The following is a 21,161-nucleotide window of genomic DNA, read 5'->3' as shown; positions in this document are numbered from 1 at the left end:
CAGGAATGTTTTAGGCTGCAGAATGATGTGTTTGTGGAAAATTATAACCCACCCAGGCCTTCCACTAGTGAAATTAGAATATTAATACCTTCATGTACATGAAGACCAAACTCATTTCTCTCACAGCTCCTGCAGTACGTGTTATTTTGCTACAGTGAGCTGTGGCCTCTTCTTACTGCGTGCTCCAAGACGTGTTTTGGCCACGTTATGCTCCGTGGCTTCTACCTTTAAAAGAAGTTGCAGGGGTAACAGCACTCAGGAGGAAGAAAGCAATATTTCGATGGCAAACAGTTCCTCCTCATTTTCAAAGCATAACAAACGTAAGGGTATCCTGCTCTTTCCACATCATTAGAGCTCAGAGGAACATATCTGAAACCAGCCAAGCAGCAAACCTACCAGGAGAGCCGAGTCTGCTCTGCTCAGTGCTTTGTTCCCAGCTGGAAAAGCCACTGCACATGCATGGACAAGAGATGGATGGACATCCGAGATGCCTGTTGCTGCTCCTGTTTACTACAGCTGGCACCACAATGCATTAAGCAGTGGCATTTCAATAGCCTCATTTTATATTATAGTTTTAAAATAAGTTGATAAAGCAAGAAAAATGTGTTTTCTCACTGAACTGCACCACGGACGAGATTTATGGGACTGGCACAGTCTTTTGGTTTCTGTTCCCACTGGTTTTGTGGTCTAAGGTGTAGGAATGGGAAGCACCAAGACAGAATGGCTCATGGAAGAGAGTTTGCATGAGAAAAGAAAATTATTCTCCTTAAAATTCACCTTTTGGCTTTGCTAAAATTTTGAGACACCCCTCTTACTAGAAGAAGTTGCCCATGTATTAAAAACCAAGGTGACATCAGTTTTCTCCCCATGTTACAGCCAGTGCTCTGGTCACTAACATGTTCTCTCACTGGGAGAATTTCTTTTCATTGCTGTTTGAATGGCTGCTCAGGTCAAGCCAACAGACCCATCAGTTGTCAGTGAAGTCTAATGCAAAGCTGAGAGCAGTGACAAGGCAAGTGCTCTTGGGAAGTGTGAAGATGTAAGATCACAACCTCAGCAATGGCATTTAAAAATAGAAACTGTAAAATAAAACAAAAAAAAATCTCTAGAGAAAGAAGTAAGAATTATCCAGTGGTCTTTCCAATATTTATTGATTATGATCATTAAGACCACTTTCTGAAATTTCTGAAGTGATTTCTGAAATCCATTTCTACACAGACAATCTGAAAGGGGGAATCATGGCTCAGAACTCACATGGCCTTTATGTCTTAAACATGGTACAAAACACAGAATCATTAAGGTTGGAAAAGACCTCAAGATCATCAAGTCCAACCATTAACCCAACGCTACCATGACCACTAAACCAGGTCCCCAGATGCCACGTCTACATGTGTTTTGAACCCCGTCAGTGATGGTGACTCCAGGACCTCCTTGGGCAGCCTGGGCCAAGGCCTCACCACTCTGTCAGGAGAGAAATTCCTCCTCATATCCAATCTAAACCTCCTCTGGCACAACTTAAGCCCTTTTCCTAGGATGTACCAAGGATTTTCAGCCCGTGCTCAGTGCTCTCCATGCTGTCTGACAGCACAAAACCCAACCCTGGGCTTTGGTTTACATAAGTTGTGGTTCTGCCTCCGGAGCTCCCAACCAGACACATTTTCCACATGCAATTAAGTAATAGTGAGTGAGTTGTTGTACATGACATTTAATTTTCAATAGCTGGGGAAAGTAACACGGGAGCTGCAGGCAAGATCATTAATCTCCTCCAGATCCTCTGTGCTGCCAAGTACAGCAACTCATTCCTCACATTGCTAATGCTGCTCTTCCATCATTTCTGTGTGTGCTGTACCAGGCAGAGCCGTGTGAGCAAATGTACACATTTATATGCACTCACCCACAGATTATTACATTGTTCACAGGTAAGCTGTCTATGCACAGAGAATATAAACCAACATTGGGTATGATGCATCTGTTGGTGGAAAGAGCCCATCAGAAAACGGCGTGGGAATAAGTGCCCAGTGAAAGCCACAGCTGGAATAGGGGCATTTATGGCATTTCAATATATTGAAGCATATGTGAGTTTTGGGAAAGAGGCAGCTTCTTCCCAGAGCTCCTGCCCAGGGTCATAAGTGTAACAGTTCCTGAACTCCAGAGTGAATGGGTGGAGGTGTCTTTAATTCACATACAGAAAGGAAAAATGTTCCTGCTTGGAGTAAAAGATACCCACATGTAATTCTTATGCAGGTGAAAGTGTGTTTTACCACATTCCCTCCTACAGAAGCCATCCCAGGTTTCCTCAGAGAAGAGGTTCACTCAAGTCAGGTTCACTCTCTGTACAAATAATCCCTAGCTCACTTTTTAAAACCTCTTTTGATGCCCATACAAAGCTATGCTTCATACATCCAGCCAGCCCATGTCCCACAGACTCCATCCACACTTGTCTGCTCCTCCCAGAGCAGCCCCAAGCCTCTGCACCATTGTCACTCCCTTCTGGAAGCCTGAGTGAAGCAAGCTGCCCGCTCTGTCCTTGTGCTGGTAGAACCAGCTAGAACACTTCAGTAAGTTATGGGAGAAGCAGCTCTTATTAGGGTGCTCTCAAGCCCAAAAGGGACAGCTTGACTCTTCACCAGACACCCTGAAAACAGGCATTCAAATACATTAGATTTTTCTTTTTCTACATTCTACAATCATAGAATCATAGAACGTTTGGGTTGGAAGTGACCTCCAAGGGTCATCTAGTCCAACCCCCCTGGTATGAGCAGGGACATCTCCAACTAGATCAAGCTGCTCAGAGCCTCATCAAGCTTGACCTTGAATGTCTCCAGGGAGACAAAACTCTTAAATTTAATTAAAGAGAACTCTTCAGCTGTCCTGAGAAGAACAGTCAATTAAAAGGTTTATTTCATTTAAAGAGAACTGAGCAAGTTCAGCATTTTCAAAACAAGCTAAATATGCAGATCTGTAATATAACAGGCTAAAGTGCAAACAAATGTTCTGATGAGAACTATTCTTACCGTATGAAAACTAGCTTAACCTTTGATGGGGCAGTCTTAATGATTGCAGATGCATTCTGATGGCTTCTTCCATACAGAATCTGATTGTTTATCTGTTGAAAGAAAATGAAGATTTTCATGTAAGTGGAGAAGGAGGTATTCAAGACTTCCAAATTTACTGTAGGATAAAGAGATAAGACCCAAAGAAAACACAATCTGCAAGATATGAATCATGTAGCTTTTGAGGTTCTTGCAGGCAGGAATATCAACACTGCACTGTTAAACATACCTGTGTGTGGAGTGTTAGAGACAGAAACACCAGAGCTGAGGCACCAAGAGCCTCTTTCAGGCACAGCTGTGCTGCAGAAAGACTTGATATGAGAAGCACATAGGAGGACATGGGCACTGCTCAGCTTGGCCTTAGACTGCCCAAGGCTCTGTTGCCCCTTCCCTCAGCCAGCTACCAGAGGAGGATGGGGGTCAGTCTGCAGCTCAGCAGAAACCCTTCAACAATCTCTCATCAGCTTTCTTCTCATTCCTTTCAAAAGGATAAATCCTAATTTGATTTTAAGAACCTTTTCCTTCTCATATTGATTCCAACATAGACAAAATTCCATCTTAGATTCCACAAAGGATCACAGAATAGCAGCCTTAGCACAGATTTTAAAATATCATGTTCTCACCATCTTGCACTCCAATTTATCAAAGGAAAACACTGTATTAATAGCAAAACATTGCAAGTTTTATTCTAGACCAGTATGAAACAGGAATCAATGTAGAGCTAATCTAGTCTCATTAGTATGCCACAAATGAGAGGAATCTTTTACTCCTTTTCACAGATCCATAGAATGGATTTTAAGTATCATTCCCAGATTTTTGGAAAACTACTTGATCTGAGGAGGACAATACAGATAAGACAACAGCACAAATTTTGAGACAGACACTCCTATGCCTTTACCTCCTGGCAGTTTAGGAAAACTTGCTGTTAGATTGTGCTGACTCCTCAGTTCCACAGAAGGAAGCAGAACTGATAGCCATGGAGACAAAGGACAATTTAAGGACATGCCACATCATGATGGTTCAAACCCCTAAGCACAGCACCAGACAGCAAGTACTTCTCTGGACACATTTGCCGTGTGCAAGCAAATGCTGCAGTTTTCAGAAGGAAATAGCTTGCCTTTAACACAATATGTGCTCCAAGACCTTTCTTTCTGTAGGAACTAGACCTTTCCCAGTTTGAGGAAGCTTACTGTCTCCCAGTGTCACGCTCAGTGAGCAGGACTTCAACAAGGACAACAATATCTCTGAAATGAATACAGTAGTTACTTTCATGCCAAGCGAAAGCATGCTTGGTATCACACCACAAAAACAACCTGCAGTCTAAAACTGGAATATTTGAAGCATTTTCTTCATTTCATGGGCAGGGCTTGTGTGCAACACCTTGCTCCACCTCAGCCTGCCTGCAGTGAGGACTTCAACAAGGACAACAATATCTCTGAAATGAATACAGTAGTTACTTTCATGCCAAGCGAAAGCATGCTTGGTATCACACCACAAAAACAACCTGCAGTCTAAAACTGGAATATTTGAAGCATTTTCTTCATTTCATGGGCAGGGCTTGTTCCCTTGGAGCAACACCTTGCTCCACCTCAGCCTCCTGCAGTGCCCTGAGTTTCTTTGGCTTCAGCTCCCTTTCATTAGTGCCTCCTGCCTCAGAGGTATCCCAAGAGGATAGTTCATGCATTACATAAACTATAATCATTCAGATCATATGCAGAACACAAGATAGATATGAATACCACAATAAATGTAAAGAAAGTAAAAGCTGACTTGAGCATGATGCAAAAAAAAAAAAACAAACCCAAAACCACTGTGTCATTAACAAACCCTTTGAGTAGTTTCTCAGTTGTATCCTGATGATTTTCAGATTTACAGCTAAGCTGAAGTGACCACTCAGCAAGGTGGTGAAGGAAAGTGTCCTCCCCTGACAGCAGGGAGCAGGACTACCAGAGGTGTCTTCCTTCACCTTCAACAATTTAGACTGGAGTAAGCATCAGGATAACAATGATCTGTGGAAGAACGATCATTTACCTACACCCAAATACCTGAAAACATAAACTAATTCAAAGCTCCATTTAACATCTTGTATTTTGTCCAAAATAGAAGTCAAAAGTTTAAAGATGAAGGAAAAAAAAAATTAATAGTATTCAGAGTCATAATGTTAGTTCAGGTTCATGGTTCAGCTCGTCCCAAGTCTTGCCAGCTAAGCCAGCATCAGAGGCTTTCAAGCGTGCAGAATAAGCTGCTATTTAACTCTGTCAAAATTCTCACTCCAAGCATCTTGATTAGATTAATGCACCTCTCTGGAGTTGGAGTGTTCATCCACCCTCCCAAAGTGAGCAGTCAGCTTCTTGTCAAAGCTGCAATTTTTCCATCCCACTCTTAATTTACAACGGAGTATTTGTGTTCACATTTGATATACCAATGCTGATTAAAACAGAAATGGTAATGGAGCCCAGGTACAATTAATAGTGATTACAGAAGGACTTTTTAATTACTGAAAATGTTTGTATTGGATTTTGGATTTGTGTTCTTAGAAGATTTTTCCATTCAAACAAGAAATAACCAGCCAAGTCTTACAGCCTTGTGTCATACAGGCTATGTGGTCATACTGGCAATTTCATGATACTCTCATCTTATTTTCAACAGGTCAAAACAACATGGAAGTTCATCAGTTAAATAAGGACAATACAAGGACAAGAATAAACCTCCTAACACTTGTTTATTCGTTCAGATTGAAGTGCAAACCTTTTACCCACCAAGTCACTTACTGTACAAAGAGAGAGCTGAGAAAGGTCTGTGAGAGTCTGAGCTGGCATGAAAAGACCAGCACTGAGGAAACAGCATCACACCAACATTAGGAGGGTTCAGAATGGTTGCAAAGGTAGGGTGAGAGGCAACATCCTAGGTCACATTTTGTTAATCAAAGATAAATTTAAAAATAAGGTGGCAAAAATGAATGCTCAGTTCCATTCTGGCTTCAAGTTGGGCTTGAAACTTTCAGTGAGTTTGTTGACTTAATTTCTCTAAGTTCACAAATGAATTATTCACTGGGAATACAGTATGCTTTGACAAATTGTTTGGATTTAGTTAAATTATCATCAGTTTTTCTAAACAGCAGACTTCTTTGATTAAAATTTATAGTCTTTACTCTGGCTAAATTAATCCTATTCACTAGATGTATCAAATAGTCCAAAATTTAATTAGCTGTGAGCTAGGTCTGTAAGTTATAATTATTTAATTACTGCAAAATGAAAGGATAATCAAAGTAATATATCTCCACAAGGTTTTGGACTGTCCCACACAGTTCTTACCGCCAGTATTAGTGTTTCTTTTCTTAAAAAAAAAAAGTCACTTTCTTTTGCAAAATAAATTAATGTTCTGTTAGCTGCAGACACCATAGTGATGAGTAAGGCACAAAAGCCTACTTAAATAAAACAAAAAAAGAGAACATCTAGGATTTCATAAGCAACAGAATTTTAAATCTTTCAAATTAAATAAAGTAACACGTCAGAGTAAGCAAAGAGTACTCTGGGAGTCAAAACCTATAAATCTGTGCTGGACTTTTTTCATTAGAGATTAGAAAAGAAAAACAAAGCTTTAAATAAGCAAAAAAAAAATCAACCTCAACTCTTCTTTAAATGTCTCTTTACATAACTTCTTGGCAAGACAGAAGAGAGCAGAGAAAGATAAAAAAACATGATGCAGCTATGAGGTCGGGTCAGCACACTTCAGTTCAATCTTTATATTAACCCTACACTGCTTTATGGTAGATTTTATGACACATCCCAAATGCACTGTTGCCTTCACCTACAAACCTTTTGGTTTAAAGTTTCATACATTAAAGTAGCAGAAACTACAAACTCACTGAAATCTGAACTCTTAAATTAAGAGAAAAAAAAATTAAAGGATTGTTTACTTCTCAGGCTTTAATTTACGAAACAGAAACATCAGATATGGATATTAAAAAAACCCAACCCACTGTTTTTCATATACAGCAGTAATGGAAATCCATAAAATTAGTATCATCTGATTTTTATGAAAATCAAGTTAAATGATACCCTAAAGCCAGCAAAAGAACTGGCACAGCATGCTATAGCAATTATTTCTTTGTACCAATGCATTAAGTTCCTTCTAACCACAGGAATTGTAGCATTTTGAGGTACAACCAGACTCTCTGGAAACAATGGAAAAAGTTTCAGAAACATTTTGACCAGTCAAATTATATAGACCGAAACATCATAAAATAAACCCCCAACCAATAAGGCACGAGGAAAACACTGGAAAGAAAAAAATAATTTATTAGAATGTGAATTCCTCTTTCAGCACCAAAATTTCTTGCCCGGCACACATTCAAACATGTGCATCATCTAAAATATCAACAGACCATAAACTCCATAAAGACAGAAAAGCTCCTGCCCTGTGTTGCAGCTGAGCTTTGCCATGGGCTCAGTCAGCAGCTGAACCCTGCACTTCCCCACCCAGAGTGTGGGAAGAGAGACAGGATGACAGCACATCACAGATTTGACCCAGCTAGTGCTCAATGTTACCTTCAGACAATGGATCTGAGAAGAACAGAAGCTATGACTACTGTGATTAAACAGTCATAATAATTAAAAAATCACCACTAGATTTAATCATTCAAGATGAGTCCCATCATGTGAAAACCTCATTGATTTTCTGTGTTCACGTTACTGTCCCTCCTGAGGGATAGTGCTGCTTGCCTAATCCAAAGTTAACTGTCTTGACACAGGAAAAACTGAACAATCCCACAACAAATAAATGGAGAATAAAACACTAATCCCCCACATTCTAAAACAGAAGGGGCATTGTGAATTTGGCTGGGTAGTTCATCTACTTGGATGAAAATACTGATGTATCTACTGCATTATTATGATTTAAGTTCTATTTATGCAAGCTTCACATAAGAAAATAGTAACCTTTCCTCACCAAAAGGGTTGTAGCCTTCACAAAAGGGTTGCCAGGGGTGTGCCAAGCTGCCCTGGGCAGTGGTGGAGTCCCCACCCCTGGAGGGGTTTCCAAGCCGTGGAGATGTGGTGTGAGGGACATGGGTTAATGGTAACTGTCAGTGCTGGGTTAATGGATGGACTTGATGATCTTAAAGGTCTTTTCCAACCAAAATGATCCAATGATTCTAAAACTGCATGTAGCACAAACGTCCTCTGGCTTTGAGTTCTAACAAAAATGGCATGAAAACCAAAATGCCTCTCACACAGCAGACCGGAATGGACAGCAGGCAAACTTGTGCAGTGATTCTTGGCTCTGAAGACTAGCTTTTATTCTTCCAAGAGGTGCTGTGGCCTCCTAGAGCAAAACATCCAAATGAGCAGTTTCCTTCCACCTCCTGCCTCGTTTTCAACAAGAGAAGCAGGGCCAAGAAGATGGCAGAAAATCCCGACACCGGTAATTTAGCATAACAGGGCTCTGAACAGCTTGGTTTATTAATAGAGCACAGTTGACTCTCTTATGGAGAGATGATAATAATAATAATAATAATAAGGTGGATTATTCAGTGTGAATAAAACCTACCAGCAGGACAGACCCATGCAGAGCTCACAAGCAGCAGGGCTTAACAGCACAGGTACAGCACGACGTGAAGCGGCCGCGGGCCATGCTGGGCACAATCAGCCACAGGACTAAGCCCAAACTAATAAGATCCGAAGCAGTGCAGACACCTGCACTAAAACAGCAAGAGTGCAAGGCAGGAGCACCACAGATGGTTTCTTTGCTTGGAAAAAGAATGGAAAAACAGAACTTGACTTATGTAAAAAAATACATTTTGTTGCAAAGGAACCAAAATCTGACCCAAATCATTTTTGTCCTTGTTCGAAAGTAGGATGAAAAGACCTTCTGCCTCAAAATGCTGTTTTCACCAGCAGCCTACTAATCCAAAATACATCATAGAAGGTGTATTTAAAAAATCATGATTACATACAATTTTTAATGTGACCTGCATTTCACTCAATGTATAGGCTGGATTGACTAAAAATGAGCCAGAATCGCGCCCCTAAAAGGCTATTGTTTGCAGAAGCTAAAAGTGAGATGATATTTCATTAACTCAATGACAAAGGATTTTATGACTAAGGAGTTGAGGCAGCCTGGCAGCATCTTGCATCCTTCAACTGAATCCCGTCAAACCCCAGTTCAAAAGAAAAATGAAGAGGTAATACCTATCTATAACTATATCTCCATCCCATTAACCCACAGTTATCAGCGCTGGGGAACGTGACCTCAAATGCTTATCAATGAAGTGGTTGCAAAGTCCAATAGCTTTTTTCTACAGAACAACTAAATATTTGAGCAGTGGTCAATGGCCAGTAGCCCAGTCTGCAGGTGGAGCAGCTTAAAAAACCTGTATGGAGTGAAGCACTACCCAAAGGAAGAGAAGCCAAGTTGCATTGTCAGTGAGGAATGTCCATCCAGGTCTCTGAATGAGGGAAGGATACCATGGGAGAGATAAAACACTTCTGCAACCAACAGCTATGCTCATAGTCTCTAACTGTATGTCTTTAACTGGAGAAGACCAAGCAATCTGGATTCTGTCATTTCCTCACTTCTGGACACTTGAGTTTGTCATTAATGCTCTTTTCATGTATTTCATTGTAAAAGATGCTGCAAGAGAAGCTAGTTGACTGTCTTGACCTCTGCATCACTGCCTTGGGAGTAGCATGAGATCCTACAGGAGTTATTCCAAAGCCATGTGGACTCAGTCCTGGGCAACTGGCTTGAGGTGGCCCTGCTTGAGCAAGGGGGGTTGGACCAGATGTCTTCCGGAGCTGCCCAGGTGCAACCATTCTCTGATATTCCTACCTTGAAGGTATGAGGATACCTAATGGTTACTGAACAGCTACTGCACCTAATGGTTACTGAAAAAACCTGTGAGTGTAAACACTCATAAGTTCCATTTCAATGCTGTTCACATAACACTGAAATGCTTTTAAAAGACAAAAAAAGCAGAGCTGTGAATAATTGACCACTGGTGTGAACATGAGATGGCTGTACACATCTAATGCACAACCCCCTCCTTTGTAATACAGGATGTTTTGACACTGGATACGTACTCTCTGGGGAGCAGAATGAGATCACCACATCCTCTCACAGAAGCAATCACACTTCTGCCCACTGGTGACACTCCTTTAATTTGATGGCAGAAGTAAACAAGAGAGGTAGTTACTAAAGTCGTCTTTGAACTTCAGTTTATTTGAAGTTTGGCATTTTTGAGATGGTGAATATCACCTTCCTGCCACTGAAGAAAAGAAGTTTTTTTATCTCCAACTTGACAGGGAGAGGAATTAGGGCAGCACCAAGACTTTAGAAAATGCTACTTATAACATGGCTCAGTCGTGTAAATCCCAAGCCCTGAGATACAAGTGATGATTCACAGATGGTGGCATCTTTCAAGTACTGCTAGCAATTCTTAATATTAGATCAAACAAATGCTGCAAGGAATAACTTGTGAGATCTAAGAAAACTTCCATGGATTCTTCTTTGTGGGAAAGCATTGATCCAAAAGGCTCTACCAGGAACTACCCTGTCTACAATGCACACAGAGGAAAACAGTGGCATGAGTCCTTTCAACGGGTACACACTAAAAATTTGACAATTTAAATTTTTTTTTTACCATTAGACTTTGATGCCAGGGACAGAAAGAACATGAACTTGAAGGAGAAACTCATATTCCTACCTTACGTGAGTACAGTATAGACCTTCATACCATTTATCACACTTAAAAAGAAAATAATAAGCTTCAGATGGTGGTGTTATTATTACAGAAAGTACAGGTCTTTCTTGTACTATGTGTATTGAAACCCCATAATTACAGAATCATTAAGACAATGACAAATGCTTAGACAATTCTGAGTACTCCCAAGGTATCCCCAGGCAGTCAAATTGCTCTTTCTCATGTCAAGAAACATGAGAAAATAGGTGGTTCTCTGATGCCACAGAGTTGCTGAAAGTTAAAAAAAAAATCACCCCCATGGAGAGCAGTAGGTCAGTACAGAGCTGTTCTTCAGCGAGAGCTCTTCTGTAAAGGAAGGATCCCCAGGGACTGTTGATGTGTTTTGAACCACTGAAGCAATCATGGCATGGGAAACCACTGCAGGTACTGCAGCAAATTGTCATTTTGCAACAGCCAAAAATCAGATGAAGTGTAGGAAATCTGCGCCTTCGATCTGAAGGTGAATCAAGGAGATAGGAGAAAAGTGAGGACAAATTACTCGCTCATGAGCCCTCTTGCCTCGAGGGTGAACTTGTGCCAGACACAACTAAAGAAAATAACTATACTAAGTTATCACAGATCAAACCAGATTACAGCATACAGGACAGGGAATCTCCCTGTCATCTGTAAAAACGGTAACTTTGAGTTTGAGGGGTTTTGTTTTCTTTAATGTAGGGTGTGAATTTCCCTGTCAAAGCACACAGGCACTACATGGACAGATTTCCTGTCCCCTTCCCCCTTTCAGCCCCTCCCCAAGCTCCGCTCGCGAACACGCTGAGCATGCAGACTTCCCTGACAAGACATTAGTTTTCACAGGCCAATGATTTTTGCTTCAGTGAAAACACATTTACCTGCCAAAGGCCAAGTTCTCAGTTGGCTCAAATCAGTGTGCACATCCTTGCCTCAGCCACCTAACTCTATTTGCAGGCTTTATTTAAGGTTCAAATGATAGCTTCACATATGCCTCTCCCTCTCTCCCTGCGGACCCTGCTTTGTAGTTGAAGGAAATCCTTACCTCTAGAAGTTCATCTCCAACGTGCATCCTTCCATCTCGTCCTGCAGGTCCATCTGGATTGATACCAACTACAAAGATGCTCATACGAGAGCGGTCCTTGTTGCCAGCAAGACTCAGTCCAAGCCCATTTTTGTCTTTCTCAAGCTCAATAATGTGCAACTCTCCAGGTAGATCTGCATACCTTTGCCTGATTTTTTCTAGAAAGATCAAGAAACATACAATGAGTTATAACATAAAATAACTTACATGCAGATGTTCAAGAACATACATAATCTAGATGTGTAAGCTGGAAGTTGATTGCTTCTCAGCAGTTACTCTTTGTTAAGAGAGGTCTTTCCAGCACAGGCTCCAAAATGCCATTTGCTGTCACTGTGTCACTCACACAACAAAATGCAGCATCAGCTGCAAAAACTATTCATCCTACTGCACTATTTTAATTATTTGTACAACAGGCTGTTTCTAAACCAAAAAAATTTTTAATAAACAAGGAATTTCCAGAGGCACTTCAATCTTACCTTACAAAAACTATCCATTTCAGGAAACTCTCATAAAGTTAGAGCTGGTTAATTAACCACTGTGGGGAACTGAAAGGCTTATGTTGCAAACACTTTGCAAACTTACATCTCAAGGTAGAGTCTTTTACTTCTGCTTCTTTATGTTTCTTTCTGGCAACTCAGGAATATGCTTACCAAGTTCTGCTTCACATTATGTGCTACAGTGCAGAGGATTACTCCAAGCAGATGTCAGGGACAATGTATATGAATGATTACATTTTAAAATGGAGCCTCACTAGACATTAAGGCAGTTATTTATCTTTCATCTACATCTCAACCATTTCTGTGACAGGGAATCAAATAGTTACAAAGTTATCTGGAGCCACAGTCTGTAGCTGATGGCAGTATAATCTGAATGTCTCTTCACCACTGGCATGCAAACACCTATAACTATTGCTTGTGAGGGTCAATCACATCAAGGGTGATTTATTTTTTATCCTGTCTGATTGTCCTCTGAAGATTTGAAAGCCAGTTTCACAACACGACCTGCACCCAGTGCTTCAGTTGGGCCATGTTAAAAAAAGCCAGTCAAAGTATTTTGCTGTGGCTGGATGTCACCTTTAGTACAGAGCCCAAGGTGAAAGAAACTGCTGCATTATGCAGTAAGAAGAGAAATAAGAGATATTATATGTTCAACTATATCCCCGAGTCAGCAGCAGTAGCTAGATCAATATTAGCTACTACCATTCTACTGGGGAAGCATATTTTAATCGTATGATTTAAGCACTGTAGTGAATGTTCCCATGACAACAAGGAACAGGGGAAAGAGCTGGGGAAAGTGAGAGGGAAGCAAGTGAAAGTGAGTGAAAACTGCTGAGAAGACAAACAATGAGGTAGAGGTGTTCCTGTCACAGTCTCTGTGCAGGCTGCCAGGGTGATTCAGCTGAACTTGGGTCCATGCTGCATCTCACCTTTCCAAGGTACCTTCTCCAGCATTTCTACCAGCAGCAGCAGCCCCTCGTGCTTCAGCAGAGACCACTGGGACAGGGGGAACAACCCCAGATGCACCCAAGACCACTTCCTACGCTCGGAGCAACACGGACAAGAATCAGCTCTCCCACCACTGTATTTACAGCCTGGCAGTTTCCTGCTGTGCTCAAAATTCCCAGTGGCCTGGAGTCTGAGCCTAAAATCCTGGAGGCAAATATTAAGGCTGAGACATTATCCCTGGAAGGCTGTAAAGCCCTACAGAGGTCTGTACAAAATCAGAATATCATAAAAAAACCCCAACAAACCAGAAACCTCAGTTGTTACTGTCAATTATATACCAAAAATTCATATAACTGTATTAAATGGTAATCCATGTAGCTGTGCAGTCCTTTAATACATTCCTTAACTAATTGGGTCAAAATGTAATTACAGGTGTGATTTGCTACTTGAATTTGGAAAAGGTTTTTTTCTCTGTTTAGTATGGAGGATACCTCATGCTGGAAAATATCAAGTGAGGAAAGGTCTCAAAAAAGGTGCTTCTGAAAGCCCAGAGATGCAGCACAGATGCAGCCACACGTGTTTTATTCACACTGTTGAGGTTTAATATTCTTTTCCCATTAAGCAAAGCCCAGACCTGTAGAGCACTAAGATATTTTCTGCCCACCACAAGCAAGCAAACAACTCACTGCAGCACAGCACGTAGCTGCAGTGTATCCCAGCTGTAAGAATATTAAGAACAGGTCATCAGCAGAGAAGGGATTTCTTAGTGGCTGCTGTTTTGTAGATAAAGCAAAGAATCAGTGCTCTGGAGGGATGCTGTTGGCTGATCATTGCTCTGCCACAGTTCCTTCCATTGCTTGTTTTACAGGGACAACACGTCTCGCTTCCATTTGCTAGGAGCAAAGCACACATCTAAAGTATGTTTTTAGCAACACGGACCTGGATACACAGAAAAGATGTGAAGGAGCAAGGAGAACACACATGCTTAAATGCCATACAGATGGAGGTGCATATCTTCAGAGACTGCTTCAAAACTCATCTCTAGCTTGGCACTGAAACACCTTGAAACTCCCCAGCTGAAGCCTGATACAGGAGCAACTCGTGACACTGCACATGGACACGTCACTCCAGCCTCTACCTGCAGACAAGTGCCTTCAAAGAGTACAGCAGCAGCAGCAAGTCTGTGAACTCTGCAGCACTTCCTCCTGCTGGAGCAGCCCAAAGTTGAGTTTTCTCATGTGGCAAACGTGTGAGCTGTTCAGAAGCACGCATGCATTCCTGTTACTTGCTGGGCTGAAACCAGAAGTCCTCCAAGAATTAGCAGTTATGGCAATGACCTGGGATGAGACAGAGCCTCACTAAAGTTTCTGGTCTGCCTGCATTAGGTCAGGACTGGAAACCTGGTGAGCTGGTGCCCAGCTCAGCCCCGTGGTTGTGTAAGTAATCTCCCACTGTGGGAACAATTCTTGGGTAAAGAAAAATTCATCTGGGCAAAAAACAGAGACAAACTCCAGGGGTCAACAAGTTGCTTTATTTAAGATGTTGTTTTGGTCTTTTTTTAAAGGGCTTTCCCCACTCCATGTTTTTGTTTGAAATAATACATAGTTATAACAGAAAGAAACCTGTGTGTGGACAAAGCCCTTTATCAAATGATCACATTCATTTACAAAGCAACTATCTGAAATGGCTGAGGTGACTGGAGTGGTGAAACAGTGGGAGACTAGAGAGGAAAGAATGAAGAAGCTGTGTGCTGAGCACCACTTTCAGCCTGGCAGGAGGGCAGCTTCCCTTATCGAGTGCCGCCGGAGAAGACCCAAGCGTGTGTGCACACGCTCGTGCAGGCAGGGACAAGCAGAGAGAGCCCTGCTTTTCAAATCAAGCCTCCCTTAGCAGGGTGTGCTGCCTCCCCCCTGAACAACAGAAGGTTCTGGCTCTCACAAGTCCCACCTCCTGCAATTCACCACTTCCAAGGGCTGTGTTCAGCAGCCAGCCTCGCAGCGTACGCGGTAACGCGCTATTCCCACCGGTTACTCCTCCAATCTGCATGCAAATATCCTCTGGGCATCCAGCTGACTTCCTACGACATTGTAATCGTATTCTCAGTTTGCCTTTTAATAAGGATCTCATAAGATTATTTTAAACAAGTATTTACTGCTTAAACAAACGTGCATCTAAGGCATCTTCTTTTTAATGCCTTTTTCAGCTGTTTTTTTTCCCCCCTCCAGCTGGTATCACTTTTCAGCTCCCTGCCTAGCATTGGGGAGCCAGTTAGCATCTGCTGTTGCACAGAATTCCATTATCTGCCTTCATTACCAGCTCCTTTGCACGAGGCGGTTGTAATTCTGGCGTTGCTGTACACATGGGACACGGGTTTCTTGTTCTGGCACTCCGTGGAGTTGTTCCCACCTTCGGTGACAATATGCCTATCACAGCCTCAGCAAACATACCTCACCAATGAGATTTAACTAGCTGAGGTTGTAGCCAGTTTCTTGAAAAAATCCTACAGAGATGTAACGTGAACTAAAAGCACAAGTATACGCTTTACTGATCACTCCTGCAATAATATTTCCCAGTTATATTAGCAAACAATTACATTTCAAAGAGAAGCCCTGGAAATGGAAGACAAGTGCTTTCATACAATATACTATTATGCTGCTGAATATGTTTCCCTGCTTCAGCTGCTATTCCTATTATATTAAGCAGAGAGATAAAAGAAATAAATGGGGACAATATGGTCAGGATATTGGAGTTTGCATGACCTAGCATTGCAACAAATACACAATTTATCTGTGCAGAAAAAAACCCAGACACCACTTCTCAGGAAGGCAAAAGGCTCTTTAAATTACCCAGATATATAAAGCACTTGCAAAGGGCTGAGGAGCCTGCTTCCCAAACATGCTAAGATCTCCAGTTAAGTGAGCTGAAAGGGAAGAGGTGTTTCTTTTGAAAATGGTGTCTCTGCATGATGCAAATTAGAGTCTATCTAGAAAGGTAAAAAGAGGAAAGAAAAAGCTCTAGATGATTCAGCTGGGTCATTGGTTTTAGTACCAAACACTCAATATTAAAGCTGTCTAGGCAAAATACAGAGAAAAGCGAGGTGGAAAAACACCACAAGGAGATGACAGATGATATTTGTATACAGAAGGTGATCCTGAGGATTTTATATCCCTCTTGTGTATACCTCAGATAACTATTAGCAACATATGCTGGCTTCTGGAGACTTGACAATGGTCTCATTTATCAGCCTGTGCTCGTTTTCATGGTTTTAGCCTCCATCCCTATCCCATGGCACAGAACATGGTTACAGCCTCAGCCTGTTCTGCTCCGGCAGCAGTGCTGCAGCATCACAACCACTGCTTTTCACTGAGTAATGGTGGGTATCAGCATGCAGCCAGCATCCACTACATGCAGCTAACCTTGCATATCAAACAAGTAATTCCCTTCTTGATTTTGCTATAAACATTAAAAAAAACTAATGTAGGAAGTCCCTTGAAAGCTCACCCTAGAGCTGTGAGGCCAGCACATCTAATTTACTGATTACAATTTACAAGAACCTAAATAAGCATATTGAAGGGACCATAATTGAACAAACAGGGTTTAGAATTCTCCCACTACTAATAATATAATAAGCTTATTGTTTTAATCTTCCCACTAGCCTTCTATTCAGCTCCAAGGAGACATATAGTTCTTCAAACCTTATCTCAAAAGCGATGCACTTGTCTGTTTTCATAAGCTTTAAACTGAGAAAGAGAGAGAAGAGAATTTCTGTAATGCTTTCCTAAATTCCATAAAATCATTCCAATTCTTCTCTCAGTGATCAGCATGCATGAGGAAATAAGGACGTTGTATTCAAAACTGGCAAATCGAAATGGAAGAGCCAGAGATACATCATGACCAGTTATGAACCCTCCCTGGGGTGGGGAGAGGAGAAGACAGTCTGAGGGGGCTCACAGCTTTGTAAATGCTGTTCTCTCCCAACGTGTGGGCAGGGAGCATCCCTGCAGCAGAACGGGGCAGCTCTGCGTTCCTCACCTGAGACAGAAACTCAGCATTCCCTACAGTCTCCCTCTGACAGCCACATCATGCCTTTGGCAACAGTCTGCTTCATGTGCACCATTTGGAAGTCACTTACCAAAACTGAAGCCATCATTTTCAGAGAAAAATAAGACCCCAAGCCCAAGTCTGTCATATATAAGGAAGATAAAAAAAAAAAAAACCACCACCAAAAAAAACCTCACCAGAGCTCCATGACTGTATCTCTCTCCTTCCTCTCCAAAATACTGTGAGCCAAAATATTATAGCATTACTTTTAAGTACATGAGAGACACAGACAAAGCCTTCTCTAGATGAACGGCTGAAGTGTGGGCTTTCCTACTCTCACAAACACAACTCCCCCAAGCTCAAGTGAAAAACAAGCATGCATTAAACTCTCCTGAGACACCATCCTTACCCTAACTTCAAGACTGCTTCTTCTCTTCCATTTTTTATACGAAGGATTTGGGCTATTATTTGGGACCTCCAAGTTTCTTCTCTTCTACCTGCTCCCTTCAGTTCATGCTCCCATTCCTTTTTGCTCCTCTGATGCCACACAAATGCTTGCAGCAGCTTCTCAGCTCACACAAGAAAACTTCCCTTCTCCTCCAATGCTTTTGTTAATCTCATTTGTCCCTCACTTCTGCAGCAGAAGGTAAAAAACTCTGCTAGTGATTTTTAACTAATCCAGGAAGGAGGGTATAATGAGAGTCTCCACAATTCACTTCAAGTACCCATCTTCATTTTGTTCCTGTGAGCAGGTGACATTTAGAAACAGTAATCATTAATTTTTTCTTCCTATAATCAAGGAATTGTCACACCCAAAGACAAGAGCAGAGAGAAAAGAGACATTTGTGCCTGGCTGAAATCCAGGGTAACTGCAGTCTGTAATACCAGGGAGCACCTCCAATGTTTGCACCATCTCACATCAACATTTTGAACAAAAGCAGTTCTTGCCAACACTTTTCTCTTTATTTCAGGCCCAAAGCTTCTTTCTAAAGCTGCAGTTTGGTCACACAGCATTTAGGTTCTCTGAGGAAGAGATATTGTATGTTTTTCTTTTTTAATTAGATGACAAGGACATGATATGTCTATTCACACCAATGTTTAGCTGAGATCTCTAACACTTTGAAAAGGAGATTTAGTGAAAGTGCGGTAAGCAGAGCATCTTGATGCTAATAATTGCTGATTATAAGGGAATCTGCCCTCCCCTGCACACAATACTTCACTCATTTGCCTTTCAAATGACGCATTAACCCTCATCAGAGCACTTGGGTTCCCTCAGCAGTGACCTCCTCTGGGTGCTGTGATCTGGCAATCAGTCACTGGCGCTGAGCTCCGAGCGCCTCTGCGCCAGCTGAGGACCCCGCAGCCCGACAGGCTTTGGAGGAAAGGACTGGCAAGAGCTGCCCACGTGCTTTTTGCCTGCTGCCCTGAGACTGATGAACTGGTTGTTTGATAGGAAAGACACTAAACAGGCGAGATCTTGGAGTGGAACGCTGCCACTGCTTGATTAAATACAGTCAGATAGCAGCAAAGACATTCTTCTTTTGACAAAATGCTCGATGAGGTTACGAATTGTTATGTGCAAAAATATATCACATCATGGTTGATGTTCGGGTCCTCAAAAGGCTCAACTGAAGGCATTTTGAACTAATTACACCCTTAAAATGCGAGAGAGCCTCCAAAGACAGCTGCTTAGACCCCATTTTTTAAGCCGTCAAAAAGATAACTGAGAAAAATCCCATTTAAAATACTCTACTGTATAATATTGCAGTATATTATATTGTACCGTGCAGTTTAAGTCATCTAAGGCCAAAATACTGCAGCCTTCAGAGCTTCCCAGCCCGCTCGGTGCTGATGGCACCGAGCAGCTCAGAGATAAGGCTGTTATCACAGCAGCCAGGCTGATGCGCGCTGCGCCTCCCAAGAGGAAAGCAGCCTTGCTCCTGCTCTGCTGGGGCTCAGCTAACAGAGTGCTCCGGGAAGCTAGGATGTGTTAACAGCATAAGAACATTAGAAAATACTGATTCCCATCTGCAAAAGTCTTGAGGAAATATGAAATGGGTCTAAATGCACAGAGCTCACACTCCTGGTCTGCAGCACGGCAGCTGCCGCCTGGTGCCGACGCGTCCACTCAGTGTCAGGGATCTCCAAGGATGCACGATCCACTCACACACACACACACACAATCAGATTCCCAGATGCTGTGACAGATGATGTTGTAACAACTCATTTTACAAGGCAGTCTCGGAAAAAAAGTCTCACAACTGGGATAGAACTGTCTTTTTTAACCTACGCTCACTGGCAGGAGCAGGTTGTCTGGTTTGCTCCTGATCAGATTGCTCTGCTAGGATCTGTAATCCATTCCCTCCAGTTGTGTTTGAAAGCTGGATGGCTTCACCTGATGGAAGAACAAGGGTGTCTGAGCCCAAACAAAGAATATTGGGGAAGTGTAATCCATTGCTTCTCTGCTCGGGCTCAACACGAACACATGAATATTGTGAACATTTAAATTCTTCCTCCCTTGACAGTAATAGAGCACAACTCGATCTGACAGTGTTTCATCTTTAAATAATGATGTTCCCACAGAATGACTGGCACAGTCATTATCTTGGAATCTTTCTGCACTAATTAAAGAGAGAAGCACCAGACTATTGTCAAAAAAGGAACGTTTGTTCCCTAACAAAGGCTGTTATGGGCCCAAGCACCAACTTTCCCGGTGATAAGTCATTGTGAAAGGCAGCCCAGAGGACACCTCTCAGAAGCCAAGGTGATGAGACAGTTCTCACTCAGTTTTTTGTTCTTAATTTAAGAACCTGTGGTGAGAGCTTGAACCTCCTCCATCTAGAGGGGGATGGGATGAGAAAATGAGGAGACTTTTGGACTGTATGTAAAGACTTTTTGACCAGTAAACATAACTTGTACTGGTAAGCCCAAAGATCTGAAGAAAACTCTTAAAAGAAGGTCTCCAGTGGAATTGCCACCATTTGTGAAATGCAGAGGAAGAAAAACTGTAAAGCTTCAAAAAAGTTGCACTAACATGCCATAAATATTAAAAAAGACTAAGGACCTGTTGTGAAAGAGCAGGTGAAGAGGAGAAAATGATACTGTGCAGCTGGGATAGGAGATGGTGGAGAGGAGATGTCAGTAAGAACGTCCCAACCCAACATGATCACTTCCTTTGCCTTAGCAGCACAGCCTCTCAATGCAGCAGAGCTACAGAGAATCAGTGTGACTTGACAAGAACTGAATTAATTTTTTGGATTAAAACCCCTGCCACAGTAGTTTGAGTTTGTTTGTACAGCAATTTGAAAATATGCTGTGGCAGCGATTAGGAAAGATTAAAGTTGGATGAGTCATTTGGGACTGTAAAGCCCAGGAAAATATCCACAGAGCTATGCTGGAAAATACAGTGCAAGTCTTAACAGTGAGAAGAACCAGGGAAGATAGATCATGATCAGTTACTTCAGTTGTGATTTAATTCAAGAGTGATCTTAATGATAAAATTTAAATCCTGTTTAATATTTTTAGGGTTTTTTTGCTAAACATTGGTTCTAACTAGTTAGTCACTACAAAAATACATTTACCTGCCACCAAAGATTGTATTTATATTGTATGTTTCCTCTTTAGGCCAACTATAGCAATAAAATGCTCTATAAGTATTTAAGGAAATATAAAATTTACTATACATCTGTTGAAATGCTCAAGATTTATTTCATATGTCAGCTATTGTGAGCAACATTTCTTCTATACTCTGTATTTTTCCTAACAATATATGCTGTTTATGTTTGGACAGAAATCAGAATGCAATTAAAATATAAGCAACAGCTTTG

The 21,161-nt window shown here is 41.7% G+C and overlaps 1 protein-coding gene across 1 annotated transcript in view; it reads right to left on the bottom strand.

Annotated features, from left to right (window-relative positions):
- Positions 1–13,341, bottom strand: part of LOC103774093 (inaD-like protein) — a gene marked incomplete at both ends in the record, with an annotated part of 59,244 nt that extends 45,903 nt beyond the window's left edge. The window contains 3 exons of the mRNA XM_008941473.1: positions 3,015–3,106; positions 11,810–12,006; positions 13,275–13,341. Of these exons, the coding sequence (XP_008939721.1) occupies positions 3,015–3,106; positions 11,810–12,006; positions 13,275–13,341 (356 nt within the window). The remainder of the gene's footprint in view (positions 1–3,014; positions 3,107–11,809; positions 12,007–13,274) is intronic.
- Between the last annotated feature and the right edge of the window lie 7,820 nt (positions 13,342–21,161).

This window comes from Merops nubicus, unplaced genomic scaffold, assembly GCF_000691845.1.
Source record: "Merops nubicus isolate BGI_N331 unplaced genomic scaffold, ASM69184v1 scaffold32495, whole genome shotgun sequence".
Lineage (NCBI taxonomy): Eukaryota > Metazoa > Chordata > Aves > Coraciiformes > Meropidae > Merops > Merops nubicus.
This window is presented reverse-complemented; position numbering and strand designations above follow the sequence as displayed.